This window comes from Seriola dumerili, unplaced genomic scaffold (genome assembly GCF_002260705.1).
Source record: "Seriola dumerili isolate Sdu_G_001 unplaced genomic scaffold, Sdu_1.0 BDQW01000040.1, whole genome shotgun sequence".
Classification (NCBI taxonomy): Eukaryota; Metazoa; Chordata; class Actinopteri; order Carangiformes; family Carangidae; genus Seriola; species Seriola dumerili.
In genome coordinates, this window is record NW_019174295.1 from 2,112,005 (window position 1) to 2,125,099 (window position 13,095).

Below are 13,095 nucleotides of genomic sequence, written 5' to 3' on the forward strand. Positions count from 1 at the left end.
TACACTGAGTGGACTCAGGGGGATTTGAAGCTACAGTCAGAATGATTTGGGTCATGAGAAACAACGGTTGTGGTTTGGGTGACGGACTCTCACATGAAAATGATCTTTGCAATGACGTCAACATAAAAGTGCAGAATACATTTCTGAAGAACAGTATGGTTAGGGGCTTATGTGCACTTTCAGTGGTGAGAAAATCTACTGCAGAAAGGAGCAAAAATTCAGTTCAGGCATTGCCAAAATATTAATTATAATGTCCAATTTCTTCCTTGTGAGAATAAATTAACTTTCACTAATAAGAGACTCTCAGTGCAAATTCAAGTTTCTTAGTTCAGACACATTTTCTCACAAAATGACGTGTAATATATTTATTTCTGCATTAAACAGTCTGTAGCAAATGCATAAATCCACAATCCCTTCATAAGTTTTCCCACTGAACAGACTTTCATTATGGAGACATCTGACCGACTGAATCAATTTTCAGGCCCGGAGTCTCCACATGGTGCTTCAAAGAGTTTTGTCTAAACATTTAATTTCTTGTCCAATACATGTTTTAAACTAATTAGCAGATAATGAACAAACTAAATCTGAAGAAGTGAGTCATATTTATCCAAAAGCTCCGATACCGACTGATCCCTGAGCCGCCACTGATCCCAGCAGCAATTTTAGTGGCTTTTCTGAGAGGCACAATCAGTCCTTGAACTGTTCTTTTACCTTGAGGAATTGCGAAAGCGAGATTAAAATTACTGTAAGTAACTCTATACTTGTCGACTTACTTGCAAGGGCACGGACTTGCAGAGAGTCTGTCGCGATCATGTGACGGAAACGGAAAGGATCCTTGTCGTCGCTCACAGACGCACGGTGAGATCCACCCTGGAAAAAAAGAAAAAGAGACAGGGTGGATATGGAATATATAACTGCTGCAATACATCAACCTGACAGCAGAGAGCGCACGAGTGCAATGAGAGAGGGGGCGGTTTAACAGACTGACCCATCTACTGTGCTGTACTAAAGGGAACAGTAAAGTGAGCATATAAAGTCTCTTTGGTCTATTTAATTGCCAATAACTACCCTCACCATTCAATAACTCAGTCCATTGTCCCATGATGCAGAACATTAACCTTAATTTCTTTGTGGTCTCAATGTGCTATACAAGTTAAAAAAAACAAAACAAAAGGACATTAAAAAAAAAGCATTTCAAAAGGAAACAGTCCCAAATCTGCACAGTACACCCTCCAACAAAGTGCGTTTCACACTGGAATTAATCAGCAGGAAATGAGAAAAATAGAACTTACCATTTTTTTCCTGTGCTTGGAGCAGTCTTTGTAGACAAATACAACTGCCGTTTTGAACACTAAATGGAGGGCAAGGGAGAGATGAAGAGGGAAATGAAAGAAACCATTAGGAGGGTCTGCATTCTTTTATCGCATATATCAAAAAGACATTTCATGACCAAAATTAACAGCAGTGACAGCTTAGTGCAGCACATCAGTGGATGCTTTTAGTTACAGCCTTTCCAGGAAAAATGGAAAACTAACTACTGGCGTACGTTATCAGCAGGACAAAAGACGAAAATGGACCAAAGTCACGACATCGCATGCACAAAGCAACCATGTTCCCTCATGATCACCTTGTCCGGGAACTCCCACACCATGTGGATGTAATATTTATTGCCAAAAGTGTCTGAGCCGAGTGAAATGTTGGCGACAGAGGGCACTTCTGAGTGTGTGAGAATTTCATTTGATCCCATCAGTGTGAGGATGACATGCTGCATGCTCCTTATGTAATATGCCCGACTGGGTTTTCCTTTTACCTCGTCCATTTCTTCTCCTTCTAAAATAGCACCCAGCATCACACTATGCATGACAGCATTGTGCGAGATGCAGCTAAGTGCCGTGTGCCAGGAAGTGTCAAGATTTGCTTATATAGTTTATTTAGAGCACAGAAATTTCAAGCACACAGAAGAACTGCTGAGAAAAGTGTCACTGCATATCTACGGTAAAATCATATAAAAAATATTTGTTTACTCATCTAACAACGACAAAAACATCCCACACCGCTTTAGTGCTACAGATCATGTGTCCATCTGAAATCCTGCAGATGTGACAGGATTTTTCAAAGCTACATAAACATTTTGATCAATTCTGTGCATAGAAAAAAGCATTTCACAAACTATTTTGTAAATATTCACACTGACAAACACTGACATTGAGAAATGTCTGTGGAGATGGAGTTGACAATATCAGCTAGAATGCAACCAAACCCAACAGCAAAGCAATTAATTCTACCTTTAGAAGCTTAGGTAAGGTTTATCAGTATATTAGGATATACTCCAAGGCCGCTGAATGTGTTTGGGAGTGGATGTAGCTAGGTTCATTTAGAAAACTCAATTTAACATTTGTGAATAAAGACTGGTGTGAATGTACAACCCAATCTAAAAGAAATGTCTGTATAAAGGAAGCCAATAAAAGCCAGAATCAGTTCCACTAAATTAATCTGAAAACACATTCATCTTTACCAAAAGCAGCCAAATCTGGGTCCTTTTTGCTCTTGACCAGTGAGGCTGGCGGGTTGATCCACACCACTGTAGAATGTAGCAAAAGATCCCCCATTGAGAGGTCAGCCACCTGAGAGAAAGAGAAGCAATAAAACAGATTGCAAAATGTTCATTTTAGTCAGTGGATGATTCATTGGATTCATGATGGATCACCCTGAACAAACATGTTCACCTCTTTTTTATCTGCGGTCTGTTCATTGATGAGCTGGTCGAAAACAGCTCCGTACTCCTCGTGAAGCTTTTGCATCTCGTTGATGTGGCTCGCAACCTTGTTCATGGCCTTCATTGCAACTGAATGGGACAAACACTCATCATCTCCAAATCATAGCTACCACAGGTTCTTGTATCCTTGTTAATTATTAGTTCCACAATTTTAAAAGACTTACCATCCAGGTGGTAGTGCTCCTCACTGTCCGGGTCAGTGAGAGAATAGAGTTCCTTCAGCAGCAGCGGGTACTTCAGGACCCTCTGGATGGGTTTGATTAGGTAAGACTCCAGAGTGGATGAATGTTGCTGTCTGGGGTTCCTCTCAGCCAGGAAAGCCTTGAAATCTGGGTCGGTCTTTGCTGGAGGGGCAGAAATCTGAGTTTTCATTCTTTCTCTACAGTGGTGCAAGGAAATACAGACAACTGCAACAGAAAGATAAGCCACTGCTCCTGCACAGAAGATAAAAACTATCAAACGAAAAAAAAAAAAAAATGCAGCGCTCTACTGTACTTTCAAATGTCTCTGGACAGCACGATCACACACGCTGCCTCATCATGTGCTGATTCCAGTTGCAGCTTGTCTTCTGCACTGCAAGGCATATGACTAAAAACAACATGCTTCCTCTACTACACTTGCCCCTTAGCTATCAAATGCCACTGACAGCACAGAGCAATAAACTATGTTGGCTGTGTGCTTGATGCCAGTCAAGAGAGTCTGCATGTTTTTACCTTTAGCCAGGACCTTTGGCACCTTGGTGTGACTGGCGCAGAAGGCGCTGTAGATCTTGAAGCGATCGGCATAATACAGAAATGAACCACCCAAGGAGAACAGCACTTTCTGTGGAGACAGATGAGAGTGTCAGGCTATTGCAACCGCAGCCTCTTTGCTTTCAATCTCGGGAATTTGATTTTTGTGTAGCAGTTGGGCAAATAAGAAAATGTCTCAATCATGTTTGATCCATTTAGAGTCAAAGTGAATGAAGTGTTTTGTTTGTGTGGGCCACAGCAGTGAGGGAAATGTAAATGTGGGGAAATTCATCTTTTTTACTGCCGACCCTGGACAGAAGAAGTCAGAGCAAACATGTCTGCACAACTGAAATAAAACCATAAGCCATATATTGGGAAATATCAAGTAAAAGCCACTTCTACACAGATTCTAAACACCTAGCGGAAGTAAGTAAATAATGATGAGTGTAGTTCAAGGAATCGACCTTCCTTTACCTTAAATTGCTCCACCCTTTCCAGTCTGTCCAGATCTGGCACCAGTCTGATTCCATCTTCCAGTGTCCGGAGAAACTCCACCTGGAACTCCACCATCTCCGCGAGGTTACCGAACAAAACGTCCAGCTGCAACAAACACGGAGCATCATTCTGACACTGCTATTACCTTAAGAGCATTCTCAATGCTTGGGTTATGTATATCTATATAACAATTCAAATACAGTTTTTTTTTTTTTTTTATTCTCGGATTATATAGATCATGTGGAAAGTACCTCATCCTGTGTAAGGAAGCTCTCCTTCTGCAAAGGTGTCAAGTAGCATTCTATCAGGCAGCTCAGGTCCTGAAAAAAAGACAAGGAAGATGAACAACAGCCTGTGATGAGAGGTTCAAGAAGGAATGAGGCAGGGCATGTCGGGGCTTCTCTTGATGTGAAGGCTGGTTAATGTGGGGTGATTACTGAGAATTTTACATAAACAGAAAGAAATCAGCTCGAACAGGTATGAACATATTCGTCCATGACAGGAAAAGCATGTCGACATTCTGCATAGCTGTTACGATGATTATGACAAACCCAACAACAATAGCTGAGTGTGGTTTTACTGGAACAGTTTGTGTGCGATTGTGCGTCCATTATCATCAAACAGATACGTACACGCAAGGCTGACTCAGTAGGTATCAATTAAAGGATTGCCTTCTATAAATCAAACCCTGCAGAGAGTTTGTACTCACTTTGACGTAAGTCTTCTCTGTGTCTACAAGTTCATTGATGACCTTGCGAAGCTTGTCCGCGTGGGAGAGCTGCCTCTGAGTGGCAGTTCCTGCTGTGGGCGGCAAAGCTGACACGGGGCTCGGCGAGAGGGATGATGAAGACGACGATGAAGAGCATGACATAGGGCACTCCAGGGGATTCATGTCATGGAGACTGCGGCAGAAAGCAGTGACCTGCTCCGTGCTCTGAACAGACAGAGACAAAAAGAAATAGGAAATGTCATATTGAACACATTTTTAGGAATCATTTTATGCCGGAGAAGGCTGCTGCTATTAGCGTGTTTTTGACATGTTAAAAAGTATCTGTCCTCTGAAGAGCTACTGTAAGAATAACAGACAGGCTCCCTAATAAAAATCATTTACTAGATGTAGGTTTGTGCAGATGAGTAAAATGCAAAACAAGGACATTGCGCGCACACACACACACACACACACACACACACACACACACACACACACACACTCATACTGCTCATACTACAAACTGGAAAATATGCACCACCAACAATAAATACAGTACATTCTTGCAAAACCTGCCATAACAACACCCACCTACACCCCTGGTATCAAAAATACCAAGCATGAGCAGACCTGCCAAGGCAAACTGGTCGAAAGCCTAATGTAAAAAAAAAAGTAAAAAAAAAAAATTGAATTGAATTGAATAGGGGCTCTTCTCCTCCAACTCTCTCTGGCTGCACAGACCAATATTAGTTCAGGTCATACAGTGCATATTCAGCGATCATGAGTCGAGATTCATAAGAAACTGGGCTTTTCAAAGTGAGGCTCAACAATTTCTGGAAAAGGCTCAAAGGAATCATCCAAGGTACTGCTGTGCAACAGCAGTTTGAGAATTACACATTGGAACCCACACAGGAGCATAAATAGTGAGGATCAAAAAGGTTCTGTCCACCTCTTTCATAGTCTTTCATCATCCCAAGGCTGTGAAGGTGAACACGACATGTGTGTAGGCACCGGAGATAGAAAAACAGAGAGAAGGTGACACAGAAGAATCATCAGAATTGAGAGGCAGGATGTGTTAAAGTATGAGTAATACAGCCCATTATTCCTTCAGTACTGAAAACTATTGTTAATCTTTCCTATGTCTGCAAATACAACCTCATTATTTACTTCCTATGATAAAAAAAGCCACCATCTCTTGATTTACATCCATCATTGGTGAATCTGTGGTTTGATGGGATTGTTTGCTGGCCAAGTCCAGACAGGCTGTTGCTAGGAGTGTGAGGTCTAAGAGATGTATATCTTTTTACTTTCCTTGCTCAGTCAGGACTAATGGATTAAAATTAAAAGACAAATTAGGAGAAAAAGAAAGAATCTCCTTTAAATGTGGTGGAATGAATGAGCTCAGCCCACACACCAAACAGTAACTGCAGGTGATTTATGCTCCATGTCTCATTTAATGTTACTCCTGTCAAGACCAACGCTACACACCCAATCCTCACCTTTACAACACTCATAACCATCCGAGCCATGAACTTAACCGTCATTCACAAAATAAACATTTGAAGAAATGAGGAGCAACATGATTCAATAGAGCGTGACATTTAGGAGTTTCTTTTCCTGTGAGGTATTTTAGACTCTGCAGCACTGAAAAAGCACAAAACTAGGCACAGTGAATTATTGCAGTGAGATTCTTCTTCATATATACAGATTTTGGCTTGCAGCACTTGATGCATCAAACACAAGAGCAGGAGCAATCCAATTTTCAGCTATCATTTAGTTTGATGGGATTAATACTTCTAATTCAACCCTGAAGTCATCAGTGTTATTCATAGAAGTGACTTCTGCAGATGTTTTTCAACACAAACATCCCTCATCTGTGTGTGTGTGCATGTGTGTGGTCAGTGAAAGTGTTCATTAATTGTAATCCGTGATAACACACTGCGCCTGCTTGTGCGGTTCCCACTGACTGATTTACAGACAGCTGGTTAAACTGGAGACATGGCTTGTCTTTGCTGATTCCATGGCTCGTCTCCTGTCGAGCTGCAGCAATGACAAACACAATTTCCATTGTGGTATTCAAACCAGTTTCGCAACTCTGCTGGATCCACGCACAAACACACAGACACACAAACACACACAAACACACACATGCTGATATTGACATTCCTTAAAAGGAAACCACAAGAGCTACCACACAATAAACCAAAACAGAATGTAATGCTAATAAAATTATACACCTATCTGATCATTTCCTTGCTAAAGTCTAAGTCATCGATGCTGCATTGTGAGCTTCACTTACAGAGGGCTAGTCATGTTAGAACATTCAAAGTATCTATTATCTCCTCAAATTGTTCTCACTTAAAGAGACACACACATAATGTAATTGACCTTGTGGTTAATATTCAAACATATCAAGTATGAAATGCTCAACACTGTTATCTTGTCACTGTATATCTTAACACACAAAACAACAACAGGGCAACGACATTAATAGTCTTGCCACTTATAAGCGAGGTCTTGCCCTTGACAGCCAGAGGAATTAGTGACAGATGGAGCAGAGGAAGATGACAGCGGGAGATGGAGGCAGAGGAATGGAATGGAGAAGATTGGCCGCATAACACCTCGCCATCGCCATTAATTAAGCAGCAAAGAGAAGAGATATTAGCCTAATGAACCAATCATATTAATACAGAAAATGTTGATACACATGTCAAAAACTGCATCTAAACAACTGAGGCTATTGTTAGATTCTTTTTTTGCAGCACTGAATCTTGTAGCACAGTGATGGTTAGTTAACAAGTAATGTTTTTGGGTTTTTCATTCCATTCAAATATAAAACAGAGTGATAAGATATGGTGAGATCTGAAAGCTGCAGTTCGTGTAATCACATGAAATTGTTCAAATGTGTTGCTCCACTGGGAACTGAACCTCTAACCTCAGCATGGTACCATGACATAATCACTGACCTTTGTAGGTCCAAATCCAAAACACAAGCCAGTAAATACTCACACAGTCTCTCTCTCACACACACACACACACCAGACTGCACGGCTCACCAGCTGTAACATATCATAGATGGATTCGGTCGAGCGCTTGCAGTTCCTGCTCCTCCTAAAGGCTGACATGCCGACAGGTCAAACAGAGTTCAATAAGAGGTCAGGTGTCCGTTTCCTGTCCAGCTTTTTCCAGTCCAGGTATCTCCCATTCCTCCGAGCCACTCGGCGCCTGAAGACTTCGGTTTTTTTTTTTAGCCTTCCTATCAAAAATCTACGACCTGTGCAGGATGTGTGGAGTTTTAACTTGTCCACCCAAACTGACCTAAAGTTGAGAAGTAAATGCCTGCTATTTAACACTCACACTGCACTCACTGCTGAACAAATAGGTCATTACACAGATTGAATTGAACAGATTGCAATAAACAACAGCGCTCTCATGTCACCTTATCCTACAGCGTCTATCCAATCAGTCTCTCTCTCCCTCTCTCTCTCTCTCTCTCTCAACCCCCCCCCCCGACTGCCTGTGCCTGCTCCTCTGTCAACTCCCCGTTTATACTCTCTCTTCTTCTCTCTTTCTCTGTCCTTGTTGCCTGTCTCACTTCTGTCCAGGTGTTTGAAAGCAGCAGCAGCAGCAGCAGCAGCAGCGTAGAATACAACATTAAGAAAAACAAGATCAAACATCACATCCTCGTGAGAGATGGAAGAAAAGAAGGGAGGAGAAAAGGAAGGAGGGGAGAATGGAAGGTGAGGAAGCAGTGGGTGGTGAGAGCCAAACACTCCCAACAGGAAAAGACAACAGGCATCTAGCTTCTCTCTCTCTCTCTCTCTCTCTCTCTCTCATCGCAGCTGAGAGAGACTTATGTCACCACACTTGAGGAGGACAGCAAGCAGCCTTATAACACAAAAGGTAATCATTGCGTATTTGAGCTCAGTCTCATGTTTCCAAAACGAGTCTCTGCAATGCCCTAAGCTTTAACTCTGTGCTAACAGTGTAATATAATGTTTCAGAAAGATTGCCAAGATTAAAAGGGAACAAATCTGGACACTAATTTGAATTAAAAACACACCTAGCAAAATGAGAAATGCCCTGATACACTAATAATCTTATTATGGTTGTCAAAGCAGCTTGAAGTAAAATCTACAAATGATATTTGAATCAGGTCTGACCAGAGTTTCAAGTTTCTCAATCACATAATTGCTTCAATCTAGACCCTTGTCAGTCCAGGTGGATACCACACCTGCTACACACTTGTCATTCCTGAGAAACAGGAGTTATGTAATCCATTCAGGAGTAAGACCGCGCCTTAATCCCGATTGATTTGCACATCTGACAGCAGAGATAAAAAAATTAAAAAAAATGTTACGGATGTTGAATATAAAAGGGTCGAGGTTTTTCTTCACCCACTGAGCATGAATAGCAGTTGATATATTTTTTTAAAATTATGATTAAAATCTTAGTTAAAACTGATCTTTATCTTCAAGAAGGATACTTAGCCTTCTATTAAATCAAAGTGTGGTTTTAATGATCTGATGAAGTCTGATAAAAAGGAACCTTCTTCTTTGTTAATTACTAAATCAATTAGCAGCAAATGAGCACATGTGCACACTCACTGACCTACTGCACACACACGCACACACACAGTACACAACACTGACCTCAGACGTGTGAAAACAAGCTAACAGCATAGCAAAGAATACATAAACAAACAACTAGAGGCAGGCGGAATAAAAGAGAGCCCAGACAGCAATACCTTTTTTTCCTAGTAGGTCCAATACATGCATTTGCTAAACCCCAGAAAATAAATCCTCACCTTTTTACAAAATGTACCACATCCCCGACCCGCCCTTCAGAACAGAGAGGGAGAGAAGTGCAGCATGAGGGAGGGGCGTGGAGGCAAGCTCAAACCTGCTCTCACACCCACCAGCTGCAACCATGCACAGTGAGAGCCAGGATAAACAGAGATTACACATATCCACATACTTGGCATACTGAAAACACATCACACACACGTTTATGCACACATCGGTATCATGCATTATGACATGTGTCAGTAGACACATGTAATAGGAATACAGAAGTACAGCACTTTTGAAGGCATGCCTCTAATCCCACCTTGGACATTGTTTCTCAGAGAGAACAGGCATGTACTTGTCCATGTCAGCGAACACAGAGGGGGGGATGGAAGGGGACAGGAAGGGAGGGGAGGGGAGAGTCTTAAAGTTCAGTTTCATCATCTGAAATGAGGGAAACATGCAAATCCATAAATCCCTATGAGGAATGATGGGATATACGTCATGACAGAGGGAGCAGGCCAGCGAGAGCGAGAGCGACTTTAATCATTTAATCTGAATTGAAAGGATGATGATGTTATGACATCAGTGTTCACAAATCTATGTTTGAACATTTAGACTCTGAAGCAGCCGAGTTGTGGACTCCAAGCTTCTTCCTACAACTCCGGGAAGTTATGAGGATAAAGCGGATGTCAAGTGCAAGGCATTTTTCTTTCTTTCTTTCCTTAAAGGACTAGTTACTACTTAATAACAGGACAGAAGAAGATTCAGTATCGTGTTTAATCTGTATCATATTATCATAGATTACACAAGGAATACAATCAAGAAATGATTGTGTAATGAAATATTCCAATCAGTCCTGATAATGATAGTTGATTAAGTTTGAAACAGATCGGTTGTTGGCTGCATGCTTAGTATTAGACACATTATTGTTGTGTTGCTGGCTTCATTAATCAGCACAGAGCTCCCTCTAGTGGAAGACTGTAAAATTACAGCAACAACTGGGACAAAGCTGCAAGGCCTGTTTAGAGGGCAGCGACAAGAGACAAGAGAGAGGACGATTTAAAGATGATTATTTTAAGGCTAAAGATATACAGCACTTTTATTTATCGACTCTTAGTAGTCAGTAACTGCATTAAACAATACATGCATTTAATTTAACTACATTGAACGCAAAGAGCTATTTAACCAGAATAACACCATCAGGAGTCAATCAAAACAAACCTTGATGAAAGCTGCCCCCCCACGACCACCCTTCAGATACTGAATAATGTATTTTCCATTTCAAATGCCCCTAAGCCAAACTGATAGAGGTTTGTAAATTATAACCAGCACTTGTCAGTGATGCTGACTACACCTCGGAGAACACTAGCAATCACAGTCATCTCTATTATCGCTGTTTTATCCTGAGCAATCATTGTTTTATTCTCTGGTTGGTTTATCATATTGAGGAGGTGGCTCTGTGCTTTGTCTAAAATAATGAACCTCCCTGTTTCCTCCGGCTAGCCAGACACTCATTTATCTCCACTAAATGATGTGAAACACTGGAGAATGAAGTAATTAGAATGTGGGGATAATTAAAATTGTCCCACTTTTCCTCTTTTTCCTCAGTCTTGCCACAGTGTAACCGCAGGCTCTGGGTGAAATGAGGTAAGACGTGATCCTCGACGCTTCTTTCCAATGAGCAGAGCGAGGGAAACAAAGGCGTAATCAACATGGAGGGGGGTAAAAAGATTTTTTTAATTTTTTTTAAAACAGAAATTACATGGTTTTGGAAGCTCCCTGGGATTCTGTGGCAAGTTTGGATTGTCTTTGTTGACAGAGGAAGCTTCCAAGTGCTTCACGCTCAGGTCGGGGCTCATAGCCGACCGGAGAGCTAAAGGAGCAGAAACAGTTTGAGAGCCAACAGCAGCCTCATGTTGTTTATGATAATGAACAGCAGGGGGTTAGTGAGGAGGAGGGTAAGGAAGGACAGGAAGTCAGAAGGAAACTGGAAGGACATGAAAAAAGAAAAAGAAAAAAGCATCCAAAACAAAGGACGGCAGATAAGGAGACAGGATGATCGGAAAGGACAAAGAGGAAAAACACTGAGCTGTCGCGTCTGAGGACGTGGTCACATTGTTGCTCTGAACCATGGAGACAAAATATATGGCAATAAATCCCCAAAAACCAAAGGAAAAAGAGGGGTAGAGGAAACGGAGGATGAATAAAGGAGGCGAAAACAGACAGCAGATGGAAATTAGGACAGAAATCAGACAGCACATGTTAGACTGGAGCAGGGGGCGTGAGACTGAAAGGTGAGATGAAGATCATAGACTTACAGAGCTTCTGTTTTTGCCTATATCGCCTCACTTGCAGGGCTTTGTTTTTGCTTCTATATTTACATGAAGCAGCCTCTGATAATAAACCAAAAAGCACAAGCTAAGCATTAATCGCCAAGGGACAACATTACTGACAAGGGTAAGCAACATTCTTGTCGTTATTGTGTCTCCAAAGGGACTACATGATTTCAGATGTGGGATCTACACCTCATCAGCTAGTCTACTGGCTGATGAACAAACATGGTGTTCATTTTGTGCTGACTGTGCTGAGGTCCAAACTGTTTTGTTAAGTTTAAAATGGCCCCCCCCCCCCCCGCTCACATCTTGTGCACTGAAACAGACTTAAGCAGGCCTCTCATCGCTATCCAGCACATCCTGGCAACCCGATCCGTCGGTGCTTCTCTCATCTTCTCATACTTTCCTTCCAACTAATAATGGCACATTGGAGTCACAGAACCACCACTGTCCAACAGGATGGAGTCTAGACTAGAGCCGGCTCTGACCTCACACATTAGTTCTCCCTCGAAACTGAAGCTCACTGACACATATCAAAAGAGAGAACACAGCGCTGCCCCTTCCCTTTCCTCATCTTTTGTTCACGTCTGGGCTATCGACAGAGAGGTATAAAAAAAAAAAAAAAAAAAAAAAAAAAAAGAAAAAGAAAAAATGTTTCCGGTGGTTACTGGTTATCAGACAATCGCCATGGTAATGGAAGTGACAACCGTAACCAAGGGAGACCGGCTGGCGCGCGGCGTGTCCCAGCAATCACTGCGCCAACCCTGATCAGACCAGACATAATCTTAATTAGAAAAATGATGCTGTTCACTCACTCTTTCACTCACCTGTCGGTCTGTCTGTCGTCTCTGTGCTCCAGAGCGCTCACACATCCAGCGCACACATCTGTTCATGTGCTACGACTGACAGGTTCACACACTATGGCTATTGAACGCACCACAGTCATGCAATGTTGTCAGCACTGTATCAAAACTAATCTGTTATTTAAGTAAGAATATGATTAGGTTCAAATACATTATGTCATAGGATTCGACATTACAAACGTACTGCATGAGTTAGTTGGACTTGGAGTTCAAAGGCAGTGTGTTTTCGCCTATATCTTACACACAAACATAACACACAAACACATGGATTCTCTGCATTCATTTAAACATACATCCAGAATGTATGGGATTGTTGATAAGCTGTATCGGCGTTTCCTTTTCTGACAGATCCGAGATCAGAAGTGAACCCACACTGCCAGTAACAAGTGAGGTGCCTG

At 41.7% G+C, this 13,095-nt stretch overlaps 1 protein-coding gene across 2 annotated transcripts in view; it reads right to left on the reverse strand.

The window, feature by feature from the left end:
• LOC111217098 (T-lymphoma invasion and metastasis-inducing protein 1-like) overlaps positions 1 to 13,095 on the reverse strand; it is a 52,795-nt gene that overhangs the window by 1,789 nt on the left and 37,911 nt on the right. For both annotated transcript variants that reach the window (XM_022738811.1, XM_022738810.1), the window contains exons 18-26: positions 4,712 to 4,936; positions 4,254 to 4,322; positions 3,982 to 4,107; positions 3,490 to 3,598; positions 2,941 to 3,120; positions 2,727 to 2,845; positions 2,516 to 2,624; positions 1,293 to 1,351; positions 774 to 870 (exon numbers count right to left, since the gene is read on the reverse strand). In XM_022738811.1, coding sequence (XP_022594532.1) covers positions 774 to 870; positions 1,293 to 1,351; positions 2,516 to 2,624; positions 2,727 to 2,845; positions 2,941 to 3,120; positions 3,490 to 3,598; positions 3,982 to 4,107; positions 4,254 to 4,322; positions 4,712 to 4,936 — 1,093 coding nt within the window. The remainder of the gene's footprint in view (positions 1 to 773; positions 871 to 1,292; positions 1,352 to 2,515; positions 2,625 to 2,726; positions 2,846 to 2,940; positions 3,121 to 3,489; positions 3,599 to 3,981; positions 4,108 to 4,253; positions 4,323 to 4,711; positions 4,937 to 13,095) is intronic.